General features: G+C 36.0%; 1 protein-coding gene across 1 annotated transcript in view; it reads right to left on the minus strand.

Moving 5' to 3' along the window:
• Positions 1-24,646, minus strand: part of MALRD1 (MAM and LDL receptor class A domain containing 1) — a 753,919-nt gene that overhangs the window by 466,575 nt on the left and 262,698 nt on the right. Inside the window, 3 exon segments of the mRNA XM_013058904.2 lie at positions 6,495-6,708; positions 10,344-10,454; positions 14,321-14,477. Coding sequence (XP_012914358.2) covers positions 6,495-6,708; positions 10,344-10,454; positions 14,321-14,477 — 482 coding nt within the window.

A 24,646-nucleotide genomic window follows, 5' to 3' on the forward strand; every position in this document is an offset into this window, starting at 1 on the left:
CAGTACCATGCTGTTTGGTGATCACAGCTTTGTAGTAAAGCTTGAAATCAGTCAATGTGATGCCCCCAGCTTTTTCTCTTTCAGCATTTCCTTAGCAATTCGGAGTCTCTTCTGGTTCCATACAAATTTTAGGATTGTTTGTTCCAGCTTTTCGAAAAAAGCTAGTGGAATTTTGATCAGGATGGCACTGAAAGTATAGATGGCTCTAGGCTGTATAGACATTTTAACAATGTTAAAATGCATAAGCACGGATGGTCTTCCATTTTTGTGTGTCTTCTTCCATGTCTTTCATGAGTGTTTTGTAGTTCCTCGAGTACAGATCCTTTATCTCTTTGGTTAGGTTTATTCCCAGGTATCTTATGGTTCTTGGTGCTCTAGTGAATGGAATTGATTCTCTCACTTCCCTTTCTATATTTTCATTGTATAAGAAAGCAACTGATTTTGTATCCTGCCATATTACTGAATTACTTTATGAGTTCCAGTAGTTTGGGGGTGGAGTGTTTTGGATTTCCATATAAAGTATCATGTCATCTGTGAAGAGAGAAAGCTTGACTTCTTCTTTACCAATTTGAATATTTTATTTCTTTTTGTTGTCTGATTGCTGTTGTTAGAACATCTAGGACTATGTTGAATAACAGTGGCAAGAGTGGACATCCTTGTCGTGTTCCTGATTTCAAAGGGAAGGCTGCCAGCTTCTCCCAATTGAAGATATCTTCTGTGGGTTTTTCACAGACAGATTGTATGAAGTTGAGGAATGTTCTCTCTATCCCTATACTTTGAATCATTTTAATCAGCAAAGGATGCTGTATCTTGTCAAATGCTTTTTCTGCATCGAGAGGACCATGTGGTTCTTCTCTCTTTTATTTTCTATCACATTGACTGATTTGTGAATGTTGAACCACCCCTGCATCCCAGGGATAAATCCAACCTGGTCATAGTGGATAATCTTTTTTAATGTACTATTGGATCTTATTAGCTAGGATCTTGTTGAGAATCTTGGCATCCATATTCTTCAGGGATACTGGTCTGAAATTCTCCTTTTTGGTGGGATCTTTGCCTGGTTTGGGGATCAGGGTAATGCTGGCTTCGTAAAAGAGTCTGGAAGTTTTCCTTCTGTTTCTATTTTTTGAAACAGCTTCAGGAGAATAGGTATTATTTCTTCTTTGAATGTTTGGTAGAATTCTCCAGGGAATCTGTCAGGTCCTGGGCTCTGGTGCTAGGAAAATTGGATAGTATGTGTAGAAAAACGAAACTTGACCATTCTCTTACACAACACACAAAGATAAACTCGAAATGGATACAATACCTCAACATGAGGCAGCAATCTATGAAAATCCTAGAGGAGAACATAGGCAGTAACATCTTCGACATCGGCCACAGCAACTTCTTTCAAGATAGGTCTCCAAAGGCAAAGGAAACAATAATGACCAATAGTGAAAATGAACTTTTGGGACTTCATTAAGATCAAAAGCTTCTACACAGCAAAGGAACAGTCAACAAAACAAAGAGGCAACCCATGGAATAGGAGAAGATATTTGAAAATGACACTACAGACCAAAGGCTGATATCCAAGATCTATAAAGAACTCCTCAAACTCAACACACACAAAACAGATAACCACGTCAGAAAATGGGCAGAAGACATGAACAGACACTTCTCCAAAGACGACATACAAAATGGCTAACAGACACATGAAAAATGTTCATCATTAGCCATCAGGGAAATTCAAATCAAAACCACATCGAGATAACACATTACACCACTTAGAATGACAAAAATTAACAAGACAGGAAATGACAAGTGTTGGAGAGGATGTGGAGAAAGAGGAACCCCCTTACGCTGTTGGTGGGAATGCAAGTTGGTGCAGCCAGTTTGGAAAAGAGTGTCGAGATTCCTCAAGAAATTAAAAACAAAGCTACCATAAGACCCTGCAATTGCACTAGTGGCATTTACCCCAAAGATACAGATGTAGCGAAAAGAAGGGCCATCTGTACCCCCAGTGTTCATAGCAGCAATGGCCACAGTCACTAAACTGTGGAAAGAACCAAGATGCCCTTCAACAGATGAATGGATGAACAAGATATGGTCCATATACACATGGAGTAGTATGCCTCCATCAGAAAGGATGAACTGCAAACATTATTTGCAAATCATACATTTGACTATATTTGATAAAGGTTTAAGATCTAAAATATATCAATAACTCCTATTCCTCAACAACAATAAACAATCCATTAAAGAGACAGACAAAGGATTTCAATACACATTTTTCCTAAAAAGATACACAAATAGCCATTAAGTGCAAGAAATGATGCTTCACATTATCTGTCAGTAGGGAATGGCAAATCTAAATCACAATGAGATTCCACTCTATCATTTACTATAATGGCTATTTTTTAAAAAAGGAATTATAACAAGAATAATAAACAACAAGTGTTAGCTAAGTTCCAGACCATGGAGACAGCCAAATTTCCTTAACATTACCGTTTGCCCTCCCCCCATTTATGGTCTCCCTCAGTTTACTCTGCATTTTCCCATAGCACTTGTCACCTTTTAAAAACTCTTTAATTTTTTATAGACAAATGTGGGGGTAGGTGGAAGACAGAGGAGGGAGAAAGAGAACATTTTTTGTTTAAATATAGAAGATGAGAAAACTCATTTTTTTTCTGTTTCACTTACTGACATATACTAGGTGTCTCCAACACAGCTTAACATAAAACTTCTCAATAAATACATGTTAAATTTATTCGCTCTGTTTTGTCCCACCTCCTTTGAAGGGGTTTTAAAATTTTATATCTTTACAAACCTTCTCTGTCTTTTAACTATGTTCTATTCCATTAATTTGCACAGTAGCTAATTAGCTTCTAATATAAGATTTCTATATAAAGTTTCTATATTAGTTTCTGAAATAAACTAATATGAATTATATATTAGTTTCTAGTATCTATAAATTCTTCTCTATGTATTCACTAGACTAAATCCCACAAGATTTGTGTGCATTGTTTTTATTAGTTAAAACATTTTCTAATTTTACTATAATTTTTTTATTGGACGGGAGGAATAGGTTACTAAAAGTGTGTTTCTCCTAACCAATAGTTATTTTCCAGCTTTTATTTTCTAACTGATTTCCAATCTAATTAAAAAGACATAATGTGCCACTTTAATCCATTTTAAAGCATTAAAATTTCCTTAATGTTTAACAATACTATAATCTATTTTTTGATAAATATACTGTGTATGCTTCAAAAGAATAGATATCTACAGATGGTAAATACAGTGTTACCTTTGCCCATTAGGTTCAGATTCCTTACTAATTATGTTGATTAAATATCCGGCATCCTTACTAATCATGGTACAGAATTAAATTACTTTCAGTATGCCTGAGACACTCTTAATTATGTATAAACAATAAATATGCTAATTAGACTATATGTTGAAACAAAAAATATGGATGCTTTCTGAACAAGCTTCTATATCATTGGCAAAGATATGTTCAAATAAGATTTTAGAGTTGTCAGACATACATATTACTTTCTTCTTGTTTACTATGTCCCATATTTTACACATGATATTTATATAGTAAAGCCAAAAATAACATTTTAATTTTTCTGCCAAATTTTATTTTCAGAGTCTATATTGACCTACAGAAAATTAAGCAGCAGGTACTACTATTTTATAAAAGATTATTCTCTTCCTTTGCATCAGAGACAGTCCATTCCCTTAAAGGGAGTTTTAAAATCTTTCTGCTATTCCTCCATGGTGTATTTCTACCTAATGATATTTCAGAAATTTTCTTAGAGTTTTGATATTCAATCAGAATTTACGTAGGATTCTAAATAAAACAAAAAAACAAAACCCCCAAGTACTACAGAACTCAAGGCTGGATTTTTGATTGGTTGTCCAAATTTCTGCAATTGGTTGCCCAAATTTCTGCAATCAGTTGCTATGGTAATTTTTAAGATTTTTTTTTCCCTTCCTATTCTTCTGGGACTAATCAGAGCATCAAAATTTACAGTATACACAGGATAACAACTTATAATGCATATGGCATATGTTAGCTACTTTATATTTAAAATGTTTAATATTATAAAATGAGATTATAGGTAAATTTTTAAAAATACATAATATTTAAGCAATGTTATTTAAAAAATTATACATAAACAGTGAATCTTGGAACCCTACATCAAAAACAAATGATGTACTGTATAGTGACTAACATAACAATCTAAAAAAAAAAGTACAAATAAGTAAATAAATAATCATACTCATATAGGAGAACCAGTATCAAAATGGGGTCTCTTTTATAAGGTCTAATGTCTTATTGTTGTTTATTTGTTCTAAGAGCTGAAAAAGTTTTCTTTTTTCTATATAATATCTGGAAGTAATTCAGCTTTCTTGCTCTAATATTACTGATATGCGTAGCCCACTCAAACCTTAAACAAGGGTAATTTGGCAATCACTTCACCAAAAAACACATTCTAGTGCAACTTTCCCTCCAAAGTGTGATGATTACTTTTACCTTTATTTTTCATACAAAAGAACTACCAGCATTATGCTACGTGAAGTAAGTCAGAGAAAGCCAACAAATACCAGATGATTTGTATGTGGAATCTAAAACATGGAACAATTAAATAAACAAACAAAAAGCAGAACCAAACCTATAAATACTGAGAGCTATGTGATGGTTGCCAGAGGGTAAGAGGGTGGGGGATGGGCAAGATGGGCGAAGGGCAGTTGGGAGACACAGACTTCCTGTTACAGACTGAGTAAGTCATGGGGATGAAAAATACAGCACAGGGACTACAGTCAATGGTATCGCAATAGTACTGTGTGGGACAGCAGGCAGCTACACTGGTGCCGAGCACAGCATGGTGTATAGAGCCGCTGAATCACTATGCTGTACACCTGAAACCATGTAACTGTGTCCACTGCGCTCAAAAAAGGAAGAACGACCACGACAGTAAGTTCCCATACATTTCAGACTCTGTCAGCATATCAGCATCCTTTCCTGAACACAGACAAAGCATTTTTTGATAGATTTACAAATTTAGAACCTAAATACAAAGAGTTCTGGGAAACTTTGGCTATAAATAAATCAATACTTTCAAAATTACATTACATTTTATCTGGGGAAAGAGATAGATTGGCAACATAAGAAATAAAATTCAAAAGCATAATATCTGTTCTATTTGATAACCTAATAGATTTCTGTGATATTGAAATGAAAATGGCAATGAATAAATTGTAAAAACCATTTGATGCAGAAAGTATACGTGGAGCAGAAAACATTTATAAGGTAAAGATAAATATTAATTCAGAACTCAAGATTAGCCAAATATTTTTGCTTGGTTCCTATGTGCTAATAATTAGATATTGTACAAAACAATCCACAAGTAAAGGAACAGTTACTTGATATAAATGGGATTTCTATGTCTACAACTTTTTTTTTATGTTGTTAAGATTCAGCATTACACAGAGGAGGTATGGTAGCTTGAGCAAAGCAGTGAATCATAAAGTACTTGATTCTAGGATCAATTCTGTCAACACCAGTCTTAAGAACTCTGACAAAATCTTAAGCACTCCTGTTGGCAGCTTTGTCTGTGCAATATACACTAAGTCTCTGTCCCACTCACCCCTCAGGGCTTCTGTGAAGATCAAGCAGACATTAGTAAATGAGATGGCTTTGAAAGTTAAAAGTTCTATCCAAATGAGAGCTCTCATTCTACTGAAATTGTTCCTGATATTCACAGATTTGGTTCAGCAACAACAACAAAGGCTCAAACTAAAATATTCTTGCTCAGAAATTATTACTAGTAAGTAGAATAATTTATCAACCTTCATTTCAAAGATCTGTATTCACTTCATTTGCAATGAAATGAGGTAATAACGAGGCTGTGTTGCACAATTTACAGACTTACCAAATGAGCACATATGGCCCATTTAGCTAAGGATATTTTAATAGGTGCTGTTTATTATGAGTTGATCTCCTACAATAATATCACATAGCTGATATGTATTTCCTTTAGAAGACCGCTTTGTTTAATATCTAGGTATTTACATATTTTTTTAACATTTATCACATCTCTTAATTTACACAAGAGAATAAAAACTCTCTCCAGCGCATCAAAGCACAGAGGCCAGTGAGCCCTGCATGAATTGGCATTGATGGATGTTTTGCTTGTCTTCTTCCCAAAACATTCTTTCATATGAAAAATACCTGTTTCCATTCTGTTTGTCTTCGAAGACACCTGTTTTTCAATTTATTGCCAATTATCTCACATATAACCAAGCCACCAACTAGTTTTAAATGAATTACAGTTCTAAATTAAGTATGGAGAGAAAGAAGGAAATGTATTTACATAGGTAAATCACCTTACCTGCCTTGGCCGCTAGGCTATGCATACTTTGTATGTTTCAGCAACTAACACACTACATGCAAGCTAAGGTTGTAGGAGACAAAGGGAAAAAGGAGGAAACAGAACACTTCCACTTACTGCAAATGAAAGTAGACTCATCTGAATTATCAGCGCAGTCATTCACAAAATCACACAGCTTGTCCTTTGCAATGCATTGCTTGTTGGCACACGTGAACTCTTGAGCGGTACACTTCCTGTCTGGACTAAGTAGGGGGGCACAATCTTGAAAGGAAATATCGTCCACTGCTACATCTCCCATGTAACTGATACCACGCTTTGCCCTAAAGACAATCTTAAAAAAACAAAAACAAAAAAAAGGTAAGGAAGAGAGGAAAGAAGTAAATAAATCCAATTTTAGTTGAACTAATAATTCAAAATTTGAGGCAGGTTTTAAATATAGGACATCAGATTTGAATCTAAGAAAAACACCCCCAAAATGAAACTGACCCAAAATGCCTGAGGGTCATCCCACAAATGCGGGAGGGGCAACAGCACTGCTCTTGTCTAGATTTTTAGGACAGGCGGCAAAGAAAACCCGTAGGAGGCACCAAGCTACCAGTGCTGCTTCTGCAGCTCTCATCCAAAACAAGATCTGCTCGCTTCTTAGGGCCTCACTTGCACCCTGTATGGGAGGAAGGAGGCCAATCAGGTGACAAAGCACACGAAGAGAAAAAAGATACAACCACATCCTTTATTGTGACCAATATGTTGCCACTCCTCAGATCTGTCCACCCCAACTATGTGAAAGGAAAGATATCAAACCTCAATACCATGAGTTTTTTTTTTTTAATTGCCCCCATATTCGGAATGGAAATGATTTTCATTTGCCTTTGATGTAAGTGATTGACAAAATTCTCATTTGTGCCACTGACAGGGAGGTCCCTCTGAACATGGTCTCCAAATGAATTAGAAATTATTAAAACTAGTAACAGGAGCTGCTAACATGTTTAAAAATTTCGTCTTCAGTTGTAACACTACCAATGCTTGGAAGAACAATTAACACTGTTTCACAGAATACAAGAAGTCACAAATTATTTAGTTTCAAATTTCTAAGTGACATTAATTCAGAATGCTTCTATTAAATTTTTCTGCATGCCAAATATGTATTTGTGCATTAACATAAAAAATATTCCCTTTTTAAAGTAAATGTAGAACAATTCAAAATGAGTTAACAAGGAATACAGATTTATTTGTGATTTTATACAAATATTTATTGTTCAAGCTCCCAAACACCTTTTGACCAAATCTAAACATTTTTCTTGAAAGAATTACAATTTCTCCTGAGGATGTGTTATGCTTTCATGTGACTCCATGAAAACTTCTGTGTTGTCCTTTTAAGATTAGATTTTAGAATTGAAAATCACACCTCTCAAATGATCAAAACCAAAAAAAAAAAATACAATTTTTATGTAAATTCATACACCAAATTTACATAAACTGTTCTTCATAATAGATACGCTGGAAAAGAAAAATAAATTTGATTGAGAGGTTGGAAGTCATTTATTTCGAAGAGGTAAAATTAGAAAGAATAAGGACTACAGTGTTTTATAAGGAAACACCATTACACAAATGAAAAGGCCACTCTATTTTCTGGATGCATCTAAACATTTAAATATGTGATATAATGTTCTATGAAAAAGGAATCAGATAATAAGTGTTTCCTTATTAATTTATTCTTGTGCAGTTCTATAGATGGACTCTCAGGTGCCTGCGAGGTCCAAATGATCAAATCCCTGCTTATATCCCAATGCTCCATAAAATGTTGGTTAAGATTCCATAGACTTTCCTACTGAATGTGATTACACTTTTTTTTTTTTTTAAAGAATTATATTTTTTCAGTAGAATAAAAGCAGGGTCAATTATTCTGGAAAAGTTGGAAAGCAATATGGCACAGCGTGTGTTTGAATTATGAACTTAATGAATTGGCCCTGTTGACAGTCTCCCTACGCCACTTTGTAGTCTGCAACTAGGAGTTCCCTCATGTGTAGGTAATTGTGTATTCTATCTATAAAAGGGGATAATGATCATACAATTACTGTAAAACTAAAACAAATAAATGTTTCAAGTTTATAGACTAGTAAGTGCTTAGTAAGTGCTAAGTATATGCCAGTTCTAGTTAATCAAACTATTTTAATTAAACACTCTGTTTACATTTGAGGGCTCCCAAACAAAACTCTGAAAACTACCCAGTACTGATTCCGCATATAACTTCTAACCATATCTTTGACTTTTCTCAAGGGTTAGAGTTTCACTTCTTCCTAAGGTGAGAGGGGTGACACTGTAAAAATGGAAGAAACATGGACAGTATGCCTGGCTATATCAGGCTATCTGCAGTGCACAGTAATGAGCTTTGCACATAGTGGGGGCTTAGTAGGTCTGTATTGAAAGAAAGAGTGAATCACCAAAAAACATCAAATATTTACAAGCCGTTATTATCTTATTTTAAGATTCAAACAACACAGGCATATATCTCTTCAATCAAATTTCAATATATGAGAAAGCACATTTCAGCAAGGCTAAGTTAATTAATAATTGATTCTTCCTGCTGAAATTCCCCTTAATGTTATTTTGAACATGATTTTACTATACAAATATTCCACTTGCCCAGAACTAGTTAAGAATTCATTGCCTGGGGTAGAAGCCTATGTCCAGCAACAGCGAAACCTTCTCCATGTTCTTGCTGAGGATTCTTCTACCCTCAATTAAAAGACGTTAGGGAATGAACTGGCGGAATCATTTTAAAAATAAATTTCATATTGTGCAATATAAAAGTGCAGTCCAATAATTACATCTTCAGGCTGAACTTATTTCTTATCAATTTCCTAAATTATCTACAAATGACATAAGAAAACAGGACTCCAGTGAGAGGCCAAAAACATACAGACTTTACCACACCTGCCATTCCAAGAAATTGGGGACAGTACTGTATTAATCCCTTTACAGAGAAGTAGCTAGTTTCCACTGGAATGGAGAGGGGCTGATCTCTCATACAGCACATAACTATATAGAGTTACTGACTGTGCACAGCAAAACAGGCTACTATATACAGAGGACTAGAAATGCAATAATTAGCCAAGATATATCTTCTATCTAGAGATAAATGGTTCTAAATTCATGAAATTAAGCCCTGTGCAATTAAGACTAAGAAAATGTTCCCCAGCATAAATGCCTCTGGATTCTCACTCTCCTGATTCAAATCTTACAATTTTAATAGCTAAGCCTCATCTTTCAAGAAAATCCCCTTCTGTCAAATACATGCACAACACAAACACACAGACACACACACACACACACACACACACACACACACCCATGAGCTTTTATTTTCTTGATAACCCATAAAAAACAAAATCCACATCAATTATCTTGGCATGTAATTACCTTCAATTTAAGCACACATGCTAATTCTTATTTTAAATTTATAGATATGTATAGGTCATATTCTCCTAATATTATTGTAATCTACATGAAGACAAATACAGCATTATATAATTTCATGCCATCCCCAAATATTTTTTAATTAGGTAAATCTATTACCTCTATCAAGGTTCAACAATACAATGTGCTTCAAAAGTCTTTTTAATTAGCTTTGAAATAGAGTAACATAATTACTCTTCAGTCTCTGAGATTATATCTGTAAAATCAAGGGATGTGTTCTTTATACGAGGAGGCTGATTGTAAAGTGCAGCATAAGTTTGGCATTAAAATTACGTAGTCCTAGAACATGGTTGGTTGTCTGGTTGGGAGAAATGAGGACATCTGGAACTGTTAAATTCCTTATGGAAATGACATGGAGTGGTAAGTGTTCATATACCATATCAGGAATGGGAGGGAAAAAAGGCTATGAGTAGAGGAAATAAAGTAGGATTAAAGAAAAAGAAAATGAAAACCCTCCCTCGTCACCCAACAACTCCTTGGCTTACCAACCTGTATTTGTGACTGAACACCTAGAAACACTTCTACTTTCTTCCACTGTGCACCTTGCTGTCCTCTTTGAGCCCACAATTTAGAAGTAACATTGTCTTTCTTGCTGAGTACCTATAGAGATAAATCAAGTAAGAGGTGTTAAACTATTCTGTCTTGATAAATTTTAAACATTTAGAATTTGCCCAGTGAGTTTTTAAAATTTTAATATCACCTTGAAGTTCCCTAGAGAAAAGTGGGGACAGTTTTCATTACATGTCTTTGTTTTCTACATAGCAATGTGTCTCCAGGATCCCTCACAAGCTTTATGTAATAAAGGTATACATGAGTATCTGTCAGTCAAGTCCAAAGGGTCTAGACGCGATCTCATTAACTCTTAAGTACATTGGCTTAAAAAAAAAAAAAAAAAAAAAAAAAAAAAAAAACACAAAAAAAAAACCAAAACCCAAAAACCTGACATTAGTAACAACTGGAATTTTATAAATTAAATAATGTTCATGGAGTCGAAATGAAAAGCACTTACTGCTTACTAAAACGGTTTTGGGCTTTGGTTTATTGTTTTTGTTTTTGAGGATGATTTCCCTTCCTCATGCTCTTGGGATCAGTGGGGACAGTGTGTTAAAATAGGAATCCACTCAATTCTAACAGCACACCTGGATGATATGAGTGAGCGATGACCCCTCCTGTGATGGTAAGAGCTCCCCACCCAAGAGCCTTGAAACCTTGCATTCTCATCAGTACTGTATCCTTACTCTTAAGGGAAATTCCGATTAGTCTCAGCAGACAAATTATCCTGGCTCTCCTTTTAGAATGTTACAGAATAAACCAAAAAGAGAGTAACTGAAGAGAACAGGAAAAAGCAGAACTATTCTACCTTTTAAAGTAACAGACTTAGTTGGCTTATTTAAGGATTTCACAACATTACTTTTTTAAAAATACAATATGTACAACTGACAGAATAATTCTGGTAATGGGTTTGTGAAAGGTTTTGACTTCTGCAAGTGAAGGTAACTTTTAATGGTTTCATTATCTCCTTACTTTCAATTAAATTGAAATAGCTATTTTTTATTGGAGTATAAATAACATTCAAGCTATTAATTTTATAGAAATAGAGTTTCCAGACCCTTTAGAATCTCTAAGTAATATGGGGCTAACAAAAATAATACCATAGTTTCAGTCTATATAATTTAAGTTAAAACAACAGGCTATCAAGGTCAAAAAATATAATTTCAAAAAAAAATAAATTTTATGAATACTTTAAAAAAGGATGGGAAATAGATCTTTGTATGAAAACCATTCTACATACAAATGACTAAGAAAAATGTGTTTATGCACAAAAATAAGGATCACAAGTATTACCATTTTAGTTAATTTGATAACTACTTTTAACATTTTAATATTTTATCATTTTTCACCTAATACAAATTGTACCTGAAAAAGGAAAGTATATTTCAGATAATTAATCTTAACTACAAAATATACCAGTTAAATAATTCTTATTTTTCTGATGAAAACCCTGTAGTAAGCTGTATTGTTTGCCAAGAACCGTTTTTTTAAAAAATCAATGTAAAACAAATGATAAGGTATAACTTTAATCCATAAGACTACTGGATGTTTTTAGATTATCAAACATGCATGCATACTTACATACAAATAAGTTTACTTCTAAATCATTATTAGTAAGGAATCTCACCTATAATAAAGAAGGTAATTCCTCCAAAACTGGTAAGTAAATATATTTTCAAGTAAAAAAAAAAAAAAAAAAAAAAAACAAAAACCAAAAACCTAACAGCATCTGTAAAATATGGCAATCTAAAACATATTTGGAAAAATAAATATTTAATATAGCCAGGAAAAGCTTCAAATAAGAGAGTAATAAAATGAGGAGATAAAGCACCTAATACTAAAATTATAATCAAAAGGTATAGGGGAAGAAGTGGTTACGCAGCTAGATTGCAGTCTGTTTCTTTCTTTATTGGGGGTGGGGGGAGTAGGTAACCTACCTGTAATCTTTTTGCAAATATGCTAAACATAGACTTCTTTGCTAGCAAATTAATGGTATTTGACAAGGGGAAGAGCCCTTTGCTATGCCTACGTTTAGCAAGATAATCCTGGACTAAAACTGCCACAGTAAACGATTCTAGAATTTTGGGATTGGTCTTTCAGACATGGCTTCCTGGAAAATGCTACCTAGGGTATGAAATAGTACAAACAGAGATGTCAGACAACTGAGTTGGCTTGTTCTGTGCAAATGCTGCAACTACACATATTACTTAAAACCTCATACATTGTATAAGCATGTCCAAGATGGGAAAAAAGGACCTAGGCATCTGCACTGAGACTCCAGGACCTCTCTCTCTGGTTTGCCTATATCACTTGGTCTTCTAAAAGAAATTGGAACCCCTGGAAAAAGTTAACTCCAGGGATGGAACAACATAAAAACAACATGAGTCTGGAACGTCTTCTTGGACAGAAAAAAAAAGAAACTGCTCAAAGACTGATGGGATTGTCAAAGAGACAGAGAAGTCAGCTAAAACGGTCTCCTAAGAGTAAATCTAGGACAATTTAAGAATCAATGAAAAATAACAAAAATAATAGATAATAACAAATTGAATACAAAATTGAATCCACACTAATATAAATCCATAAATGGAGAGGTAATTTTCTTGGTCATGGTGGTGATAGTGTTTTATAATAGAAAACCAACCAACAAATATAAACAGAATAATACAGCTAAAAAATCACAATTAAAAATCTTCAGAGTAGGGGCACCTGGATGGCTCAGTGGGTTAAAGACTCTGCCTTCGGCTCAGATCATGATCGCAGGGTCCTGGGATCGAGCCCCGCATTGGGCTCTCTGCTCAGCGGGGAGCCTGCTTCCTCCTCTTTCTCTCTCTACCTGACTCTCTGCCTACTTGTGATCTGTCTGTCAAATAAATAAATAAAATCTTAAAAAAAAAAAAAAGAATCATCAGAGTTAAATTAATCCAGTAAAAAATACTAAGCAAAAACTAGCATGTAAAATTGACTTGAGAACAGGATTTTACATACTATCAAAATATCTCTTCACAAAATATTTATTGATAACAAAGAGAACAAAGTAGTAAGACCTATAGATATCATATACTACCAATGGAATGCAGTAAAAAAAAAAACAGTTTTGGTGATACTACAGCAAATATATATAAAATATATAAATAATATATATATAAATATATATGATATATATATATAATATTTATATAGAGGATTAACACTGAACCAAATCTAAATTGAGTGGATTCTATATATCAGATTGGATTATAATATTTTAAATTATCAAGATCATAAAAGCCTAGAGAAGATTAAGGAATCATTCCAATTCAAAAGACACTAGGAAGAAATAACTAGGTATGATACACGATCCTGTCTGGAATTTTTCCTATAAAAGATGGTCTGGAACAATGCGCCAAAAAATAGGAACTCTGAGCGAAAGTTATATGGGGGTTCTCTGTGAAATTCTTGCAACAGTTTGAAATAGTTTAAACAGTAATTCTGAAACAGTTTAATTCTTCTAACCAAGAAACAACTGGAAAAAGACAATTAAAAAATGTAGTTGCAGCGCCATGGGCAGAAGATGCACATTCAAAGGTCCCTGAAGCGTGTGAGACCCATTTGCACTGTTCTTAGAACACTGGTATTCTCAGAACGCTGTTGCTAAAACCTACCTGAAACATTTCAAGTACAAAACTGTACTACACAAGCTGTAACCTCAGAATAAAGATAATAACCATAAAATGAAGAGTAAAAACAGCCTACTGGCCATTCAGGTCTAATTCTGCTAATAAGGCTATTTTTTAAAATCATACCATACTGAAACTAGTAAGGCGTTGATAATTACCCATTCTCATCTATTTGCAGACTATATTTTAATAACACTAAATTGTACAGTATGAATTTTTATAGAGAAAATTTAGAAAGTACAATTGCCTAAGGAGTACCTGGAGAGAACCCACTGTGACACCATTCATATGAGTCCAGAACAACAGGGTGCACCTTGGTCCCGTGCGCGAAATAACAGGAGTGAGTAGATCAGCCATGTCACCAAATTTTCCATTTGAGCTATCAGCATACAGGTACCAGCCATCTGTGGTATTTCTGCAGAAAGTACAGTGTGTATTAGATTTACAAAAAAGAAGAAAATCATAAAATATAATACAGTTCATCACTGACCATATTTTATGTTTCTGTAAGTTTTCCTAGAAGCATAATAATGTTTTATAGCATAATGATGATTCACAATCTTCAGCAGGAATAATCTACTGCTTTTTTCTTGTAGCCAGGAGGATGCCACAGTCGGTTCATTCAAGACTAGCTCCATCTGATCAGTTTCTAGGGGATGGGGACAAAGGTCACAGGCCTTAGCCTCATCTCATCCCAGAGGCACTGGGACAGGAGAGCAGAAATTCTGTCCTCCTGCCCAGACAGGGTCTGCCCACCGTGGCTGCTTTTCTGAGGGAGTGAATCCAATGTTTACTTAAGAAATACCACGTTGAGGGCACCGGGTGGTTCAATTGGTTAAGCGTCTGCCTCCAGTTCAGGTCACGATCCCAAGGTCATGGGATTGAGCCCCCCATCAAGCTCCCTGGTCTGTGCGGGGGGAGCCTGTTTCTCCCTCTCCCTTGCCTACTGCTCTGCCTGCTTGTATTCTGTCTGTCAAATAAATAAATAAAATCTTTTAAAAATATAAAAAGGAAGGAAGGGAGGGAGGAGGACCGTGTTGACAGCTGAAGAAAGATGCCCAACACTGTGGACACCTGACTCTCAGCCAGGCCCTGGTCTCCTTTCCGGCACTGCCAGTGGGGTGTCCCAGAGCACATGAACAAACATGGCAGGGACAAGGACCATATGCCCTGCACTCCCTCTGCACCCTGATCCTGTGGTACAAAAACCACTCACCACCTTCCTCAAAGCCTTCTTGTGCCTGGGTATTCCCTGCTTCTATCAGTCCCTTCCTCCAAGGCTCTCAGCTCCTTGACCTATCAGCTCTCTCCTAGAAAGTCAGGGTTTGGAGCAGTAAGATTATTTTTGCTTGAATCTTTTTTTCTAAGGAAAGGAAAAGAGCATTCTGGTAATCTTTATGCTGTTGCAGGTCATATTTTTTTTTTTAAGAAAACAGATCTTAATAGCCTAGATGTCTGAGCTTCAGCATCAGAGTATCTTTTGGAAACTTGGAATAGCAAGAGTTCTGCCTCTACAGCCTAAGGAGGGGACCCCTCACTCTCTGCCTCACCCCTCACTCGTGCTTGCTCCAAACTGCCTGTGTTTCCAGGCCATCCATCACGCGCACTGCTCAACTTTGATCCTGCTTGCGCGTGCACCTCCTACATATATGGGGGGCACTGGTGGGTGTTGGGTTATTACTCTCCCCTGACTCCTTTCCCTGCCCTTGGTCTGTCTGGTGGCCCCCAGTCAGTCACCTAGGAACTTGGCCATCCTCCCACAATGGGCTGAGACATAGTTTTGGGAATGCCAGACCCATCTCTGATCCTGTCTGCTAGTCTTGGAGGACAGGGGTTCCCTGTCTAGAGAGATGTCCTCAGAGCAGAAACCAGGAAGTAGGACTTGAGGTTGGTAACATAAGCTTCCAGAACTGAATCCACTGCCACTGGTTGCCAGATGTGTCCACATCTTTTTCCATGAGAGCCCACAGGCGGAAGGGAATTGATTGAGGAACGTTTTAAAGAAATCTTTTGTGCCCCAGGGGCCCTAAGCAGGAGAAAGCAGGTTGCAATGATTTAACATTTGTTTGGGGTCAACTCAGGGGCAAGGAGGCTTTAGCCTAGGAACAAAGTAAGTTTCAAATACTAGATAATAAATCCATTTTTCTTTACTTTCTTTTTTTTACGCAGAAGCTGGTAATCTAGCACCTGCATGTGAACAGCTTTATATGAATATTTTTGTACTTGGGTTTCTTGGTTTCTTGGGTTGGTGTGATAGGTTTTATTTAAGCTCCTTGAACACTATGAATCCCCCTAATGTGGATGGATGACTCAGGCTTTGTAAATTCAGGGATGTTTGTGTGAATAAAGTTATTTGATGGCATCAAAGTAGCCAAAAAAAAAAAAAAAAAAAAAAAACGGAGAGAGAGAGAGAAGGAGAGAAAGAAAGAATTACTCTACTATTTTGATTTACAATCCATGTATCAGTTGGTACAATGTGTACAAATTATGGAAAAGGCTGAAATTACCAGGTCTAATGTGTAATTACTTGGTTGTGTGCTTTTTCTTTGTTTTGTTATTTATAATAATATTGCTAATAATGTCAGTCTTGTATGGCTTTTTTTTTCAACATTTAATTTTTTTACTGAAGTGTAACTGACAATGTTATTCGTTTCAGATGAATCACATATTGACTCAACAATTCTAAACATTACTCAGTGCTCACCATGATAAGTGTAGTCACCATTTGTCACCATATATTATTACAACATTATTGACAATATTCCCTATGCTGTATGTTTCATCTTTGTGACTTACTTACTTTATAACTGGAAATTTAAAGTCTGTACCTCTCAATCGATTTTGCCTATCCCCCCCATCTACTTACCCTCTAGAAACCACCAGTTTGTTCTCTGTATTTAAGAGTCTGCTTGGTTTTCTGTTCATTCTTTAGATTCCACGTGTGAGTGAAATCATATTTTCATGTGTGTAAAAAGGACTCTAATCTCTTAATCTCACAAAACAAACTGAGGGCTGCTGGGGGGAGGGGGGTTGGGAGAAGGGGGGTGGGGTTATGGACTTTGGGGAGGGTATGCGCTTTGGTGAGTGCTGTGAAGTGTGTAAACCTGGTGATTCACAGACCTGTACCCCTGGGGATAAAAATATATGTTTATAAAAAATAAAAAATTTAAAAAAAAAAGGACTCTAAAGAACTGAATACTTTTAGAAGAGGCACATAAAAAAGAAAAATATTTATAAAAAATTAAGCATGTAAAATAGCAAACTGGCCTGGGGTTCTACTTAGAAGTCTAAAAGGTTTTCAAGGTTCAAGTTTAATCTCTATTAATTTAGGTCAGTTTTACTTAAATATTGTTAATATTTTAACAAGCTGGTAGATAATTTTTAAAGTGTGTCTTTTTCTCCTACCTCTGAATCAAAGAGGAAAGGTTGAAAACAACTGAATATCAATATAATCTTGCCATAAAAGAAAGAGTTGATGCCCCCACTTTAAATATCAATTTCTAAAAGAAATAATAAAACATTAAAGACAGCTAGGTAACACACAGTCTTCTGAAGTATTAAATGAAGAGATGACTCCCCACAGTTTGGGCATTTTCACGCATTTTGATTAATTAGATTTCTTACCACTTTCTCACTTAAGTATTATGCTAGATACTATAGAATGTAAATTTGCTACTTATTTAAACCATTTTTATCTTGAAAGTTTCATCATTTTTCTTGAGGAAAGAAATGTGAATCACTAATAGCAAATCAATGGAGAAAAACATGTAAGTATTCATTCAACCCCCACATATTTATCATCAGTCTCTGCAGTTTTGTCTGCCTGAGGCCCCAGGAATGGGATTGTGGGCACAGCATACAACAGGGGTTGGTCTCTGACCTCATCATTTACTAAGTGGACAACATTAGACAGTTAGTTAACCTCTTATAACATATTAGTTTCTTCATTTATGAAATGTTCCATATAACATCTTAAGAATTAGAAATAAAAGGTGCCTGGGTGGCTCAGTCATTGAACATCTGCCAATGGCTCAGGTCATGATCCCAGGGTTCTGGGATCGAATCTTACCTCAGGCTCCCTGTTCCATAGGGGGTCTGCTTCTCCCTCTACTATTCCTCCAACTCATTCTCTCAATCTCTCTCTCAAATAATAAACAAATAAAACATTTTTTTAAAAAAGAATTAAAAATAAAATAAAGGAACATCTAAAACAGTACCCAGCCTATCTTATATATTTAATAAATGACAGTTGTGATTTGTGGTTATGTTTATGTCATTAGTTGCTGCTAATGGAATAGAGAGTATAGTGTCCTACAAACCACAGAGGGTATGAGTCAAGATCATTTGTTAAGAGACAGGATCATTAAATTAATTTGAATTAATAATGTCTCAATACATAAGCACTTCCAGCTTTGTTCCTTGTGTGCCTAATATCCCAGCATCCTAGGGATATCAAGAACAGAAATTAATATATAACTGATTCACTGATTTATAGATTCACTGAGATCTAGCACAATTTCTACAAATATTTTTTCCCAGATTGGCAAGCAGATATTAAGCTTCTTATGGAAATCCAAAAGACCAAGAATAGCCAATTTTAACATAAAGGAGAACAAAGTTAGAGAATTTATTGACAGATGTGTTCATTATGCAGGTGGGATAATCAAGACACAGAGATACTGGAGTAAAGACAGGCAAATGGACCAGATAAATGGATGGAATAGTCCTAACACCCATTTATATATATATATGTGCACACCTGACTTATGAAAAGTTTGGTTCTTCAGAGCACTAAAGGAAGGACTATCTCTTCTGTGTGTACTGAATAAATTAGGTAGCAATGTGGGAAAAAAAAAAACAAAACCTGCCCTTATTTCACAGCCTTCAAAAAATAATAAATTCCAGGTAGATGGCACCTGCAGTATAAAAGGTCAAACAATAAAGCTTCTCTAAGATGATCTTCATGATATGAAGTGAGAGTTTTAATAATATACAAAAATTGCTAACATGAGGGGAAGTGTTTAAAAATGGACTGTATTCAAATCAAGGATTTCTATCAAAGATACTGAAATGATGATCAAAGTCATCACTGAAACATCATTAGCAAATTGGAGGAAAACCTATGTATCGTGTTTAATGAATATAATATTTGCTGACTGCTTGCTACGTGCCATGGACTATGCAGGATGTTCAACCATGTGTGTGTGTGTGTAGGGGCTCTATTTTGTTTTCAAAGCAGTACCTGGTTCATAGAAACTCAAAAACTACTCAATACACAAAATAAATGATTAAAATTAGTAAAAACATTTGTAGAAATAAAAAGACTAAAGGAGTGATAGAACTATGGATTCAGATGAAATTATTCATGAAAAGTTGATAAATGTCTCTCACACTGAGGGGAGAAAAACAACATAAGAAAAGACAAAACAAACCCAACAAGAAACCGTGGAGGAATTAACTGACCAAAAGTCACAATTCTGGCAATGATAAAAGCATCTAGTCAAAGTTCTTCCATTGGAGGTCTCTGTACTAATTTCCCCAGAAACTATGCACTGAACAACCATGCATGTTTAATTTTCCTGAATCAATATCACCCGTTAAAATTTGAATGCAAATATAAAACACTAAAACCATATCTTATATTATATACCCCTGTAAAACTTCCCACCTTCAAGAAGAAGAAAAAAGGAGATATTGATACCAGGTGATCAATTTGAACACTGCAAGCAACAAAACTGCATCGGTGTTTTTACATCCTACTGTGAACACAGTGCTGGTGGAGCGGTACCTCCATCGGTCACCAATCTTACGTACATTAATTGTGGGCACATGACATAGTATGTATGATCCCTAATGGAAAAATGACAAATTACACAAACACTTGCCTGTGTCTAGGATGAGATTATTCAAGCGTGTACCTGCAAAGGAAATCAACTCGCCTCCTGGAATGAGCCAAGCAGTAATGACCACACCTGACAATGTTGTCTCGCACAAAATATCAGCATCTCTCCATCGGCCTTCAAAAGGTCTTTTCTCATTTGAGGTACGAAGTAGAACTTTGTATAGGTATATCTATATTTTCTAATAAAACATATCATAAACCACATGGAAAGTGTTGTAACACTTGAAGGAGTGTTGTACACCCAGGAGTTGCAAAAGTAAACATACCAGGTGATGATGTAAAAGTCATTAAAAATAGTGATTATAAAAAGAGATCTTTTGGGTGGCTCAGTGGGTCAAAGCCTCTGCCTTCAGTCAGGTCATGATCTTAGGGTCCTGGGATTGAGCCCCGCATCGGGCTCTCAGCTCAGCGGCGAGCCTGCTTCCCCACCCTAACCCTGCCTGCCTCTCTGCCTACTTGTGATCTCTGTCTGTCAAATAAATAAATAAAATCTTAAAAAAAAAAAGAGAGAGATGTTTTTTACAGTGTATGCTATTTTAAGGAAAGTCTTCCAGGCCTCATAGGAAGATCAGTTTCTGCAAGTCTTAACATTACATAAAGTAAGCAATTAAAATATTGCCTTTATCCTCTTATTTGAGAATCTCCTGGGTATTCCCGCTAATTAAATTAGTAAGAAAAAAATACACTTAGATGGACAAATCAAAATATTTTTGAGTTAGAACAAACTAATGTTTGACCCTGTGCATCTATAATATCAGGCACATACTCTCTAAGCTTATTTGGGGGGCTTAAAAATGTCCTTTAATTTGTCATGATATTACAGGCGTTTTTAACATATCTGATGAGATATGATCTAGTAAGAGTGGTCATGAAGTTTATTAGCTTCATGTGTAGCAGAAAATATAACGTGTTCAATAATACAATTATTCTGCTGGTCCCCACAGCATTATGCTACTATCTATAATGAACAATTCTTGAGTGAAATCTGCCTGCTCACACGATTTCTCTTACTGCTCCCCCACTGACCCACCAACTGCTGTAGTAGGCTTCTTTTTTTTTTTTTTTTTTTTTAAGATTTTATTTATTTACCAGAGAGAGAGAGAGAGAGAGCGAGCGAGCACAGGCAGACAGAATGGCAGGCAGAGGGAGAAGCAGGCTCCCTGACGAGCAAGGAGCCCGATGTGGGACTCGATCCCAGGACGCTGGGATCATGACCTGAGCCGAAGGCAGCTGCTTGACCAACTGAGCCACCCAGGTGTCCCTGTAGTAGGCTTCTTAAGCAACCATACCAGTCAGTGCTCCCGTGTGCGATTTTCAGAATACAAATTAAGGGAAAAGGAATTTTAGCTCTTGAGCATCAAATCTTACTAGCTGCATCCCCAAGGTTCTGACTCTAAAACACAACACACATGCCGTCTACAGTATGCTTTGGTGATTCAGAAGAGACCAAAAAAAAAAAAAGGGGGGGGAAACGGCTCTATTTCAATTTATTAGTCCTTTTACAAATACACATCTGATCCTGCCATCCTGCTTAGAAAAATCTTCAATCCAGGGGAACCTGGCTCAGTAGGTTGAGCATCTGACTCTTAGTTTAGGCTCAGGTCATGATTTCAGGGTCATGGGATTGAGCACGAAGTCAGGCTCCACATTCAGTAAGGATTCTGCCTGCTCACACGATTTCTCTAAAATAAATAAATCGGGGGGCCCTGGGTGGGTCAAAAAGTTAAGCCTCTGCCTTCGGCTCAGGTCATGGTCTCAGGCTCCTGGGATCGAGCCCTGCATTGGGCTCTCTGCTCGGCAGGGAGCCTGCTTCCCTCTCTCTCTCTGCCTGCCTCTCTGCCTACTTGTCATTTCTCTCTCTGTGTCAAATAAATAAATAAATCTTTAATAAATAATAAATAAAATCTTTTAAAATAAAATAATATAAAATGAAATAAGTAAATCTTTAAAAAAAATCTTCAATACAGGGACGCCTGGGTGGCTCAGTTGGTTGAGCAGCTGCCTTCGGCTCAGGTCATGATCCCAGCATCCTGGGATCGAGTCCCACATCGGGCTCCTTGCTTGGCAGGGAGCCTGCTTCTCCATCTGCCTCTGCCTGCCATTCTGTCTGCCTGTGCTCGCTCTCTCTCCCTCTCTCTCTGACAAATAAGTAAATAAAATCTTAAAAAAAAAAAAATCTTCAATGCATCTTTACTGAGTCAAAGACCCTTGAACTAAACTATACGCCATTACACGACAATAAAAAAAAACTTCAGTAAAATACAAATCTATTCACTACCCACGGTGTCCAGATCAGCTGACATAGCTTTTTTCAGAGCACGGCCTTCTAGATAAAGGAAACAGTGAATTAATTTGCATTCTGGTGCAAGCTCTTTATATCATCATGTATTTGTAAGTAATGGTACATTTTATACTGCACTGATAGATAACACACAGACATAACTATGTCTGATTTTTATTTTTTCTGAAGGCCACATAGTAAATATTTTAGGTTTTGTGGGCCATAAGATCTCTGTTACAACTATTAAACTTCTGTCTTTGTAGGATAAAAGCTTCGATGGACTGCTTAAATGAATGGTTAGAGCCATGTTCCAATAAAACTGTATTTACAGAAACAGGCCTCAGGCCAGAATTGGCCCATAGACCATACTTTGCTCACCACTATTTTATGCATAAAGTCTCCATTCATTGGGATCAGAGGAATAACTTTCCATAAAAATATCTGGCATCGACTTTCACATATTACTTTACTCAGACACCCAGATTTATAACTATTGTAACATTCATGTAATGACTTGAATACATCAGGCCCTTTCTTTTCTTTGTCTCCCTTGTATCTGTCCTTCTCCTGAGCATACTTAACAACCTCTGCTCTTGGTCTGTCCTCTATACTACTTTGATATTTCCTCCACAACTTATTTCATATATACTCTTATTTCCAAGCCCCCTTAGATTCCTAGGCTCTGAAGTCCTTGATTCAAAATTACCCCCTCACCTAAAACTTTCCTAGCATTTCTTAGATGTATTCTTCACATTACATTTTAATTCACTGAATATAAAGCTTTATTCCCCCGCAGATTCTATACATATCAAGGAACAGATTTTAACTCACTTATCTACATCACCCTGTGAATCCAGAAAACCTTGCAAAGTGGCTTAAACTCACTGGTACTCAATAAATATTTCCTGAATCTGTTGCTGAAGATTAAATAAAAGTGTTAGATAATTTGTGATTTTCTGTATCAAAATTCTCCTTTACAAGTGCAAGTTATCTCAATTTAAAGAAAAGGGGGGGGGACTTAAAATTTTAGCAAAGTGCTTTTGGATTTCTCTTTCCTAGTTTCATGAAATAAAAATGAAGTCATGCACAACATTTGCTGAAATTTTATACAACCACCTGGGGTTTTCCCAACTCAAATTCAATATAACATGTATCAAAGCCAACTATTTTAATTAGGAGCCCCCACAGTTCCTGTTTCAATAAAGTATGGCATTCACTGCAGAAAATCTTTGTGAGGCAAGTTTTTACACACACACACACACACACACACACACACACACACAACAGTGGATAAATTTCAAAATTGAATTATACAATGTAGCTGTATTTATTTATTTTCTAATTTCAAAACAGAAAATTTAAAGGCTCATTAATTATATTCTTTGTAAAATAGAATTTAGGCCAAAAAAAAAAAATACTGGTTTCTGAGATGGAAAAAAGTATTTGAGGCTTTTAGATTGGTTTTTAAATTGTAGCCTTTCTTTTTTTTTTTTTTTAAAGATTTATTTATTTATTTGACAGACAGAAATCACAAGGAGGCAGAGAGGCAGGCAGAGAAAGAGGAGGAAGCAGGCTCCCCACTGAGGAGAGAGCCTGATGCGGAGCTCTATCCCAGGACCCAGGGATCATGACCTGAGCCGAAGGCAGAGGCTTTAACCCACTGAGCCACCCAGGTGCCCCTAAATTGTAACCTTTCAATTAGAGAGTATTAATAACAGTTTGTCATTCAATATTTGTAACAAAGCTGAGAAGCTGCAGTCATAACCACTACTACTTCACAGATAAGGAAAATTAAATAATTTGCCTGTGCTAATTCTTTTGGTGAGTATTAAAATCACGACCACACTTAGATCCTTCTCCCCATGTTTCATATTCTAAACTAGTTGTCCTCTAAGTATGATGTCAGAACCAGCCACATTAGGATTACCTGGAAATTCACTTTAATCACCAGATCTTGGGCCCTATCTCGGCATACTGAATCAAGAACCCCCAGTGTAGAGTTCAGCAGTCTGCCTAACAAATTCTCCAGCTTATTCAGGTACGTGCTAAGTTTTGAGATCCACTGCCCAAAACTACCTACACTAACAGCTAAAATAGTATCTAAGTTGCCAAATCAGATGCTAACCCAAAAGAAATACTTAGAAAACAGACATTCAAGCTTAAATTTTCTTCTCAAAATGAACACTCTGTGGAAAATAAATAACTATAAGATTAGAGAATTTCTTAACACTTGTTTTTTGCAACATCTCATTTTCTATTACACATCATGTAGAACACAGGCACTATCCTCTATTTAAAAAAAAAAAAGAGAGAGAGAGAGAGAGAAAGTTGGCTGACGGAGGTATGGGTTGGAATTCTTAGTTAAATATATTTGAGAAACTCAATGAGCAATTCCAGAGTA

The sequence above is a fragment of the Mustela putorius genome, unplaced genomic scaffold (genome assembly GCF_011764305.1).
Source record: "Mustela putorius furo isolate JIRA1106 unplaced genomic scaffold, ASM1176430v1.1 tig00000827_pilon_pilon_pilon, whole genome shotgun sequence".
Lineage (NCBI taxonomy): Eukaryota > Metazoa > Chordata > Mammalia > Carnivora > Mustelidae > Mustela > Mustela putorius.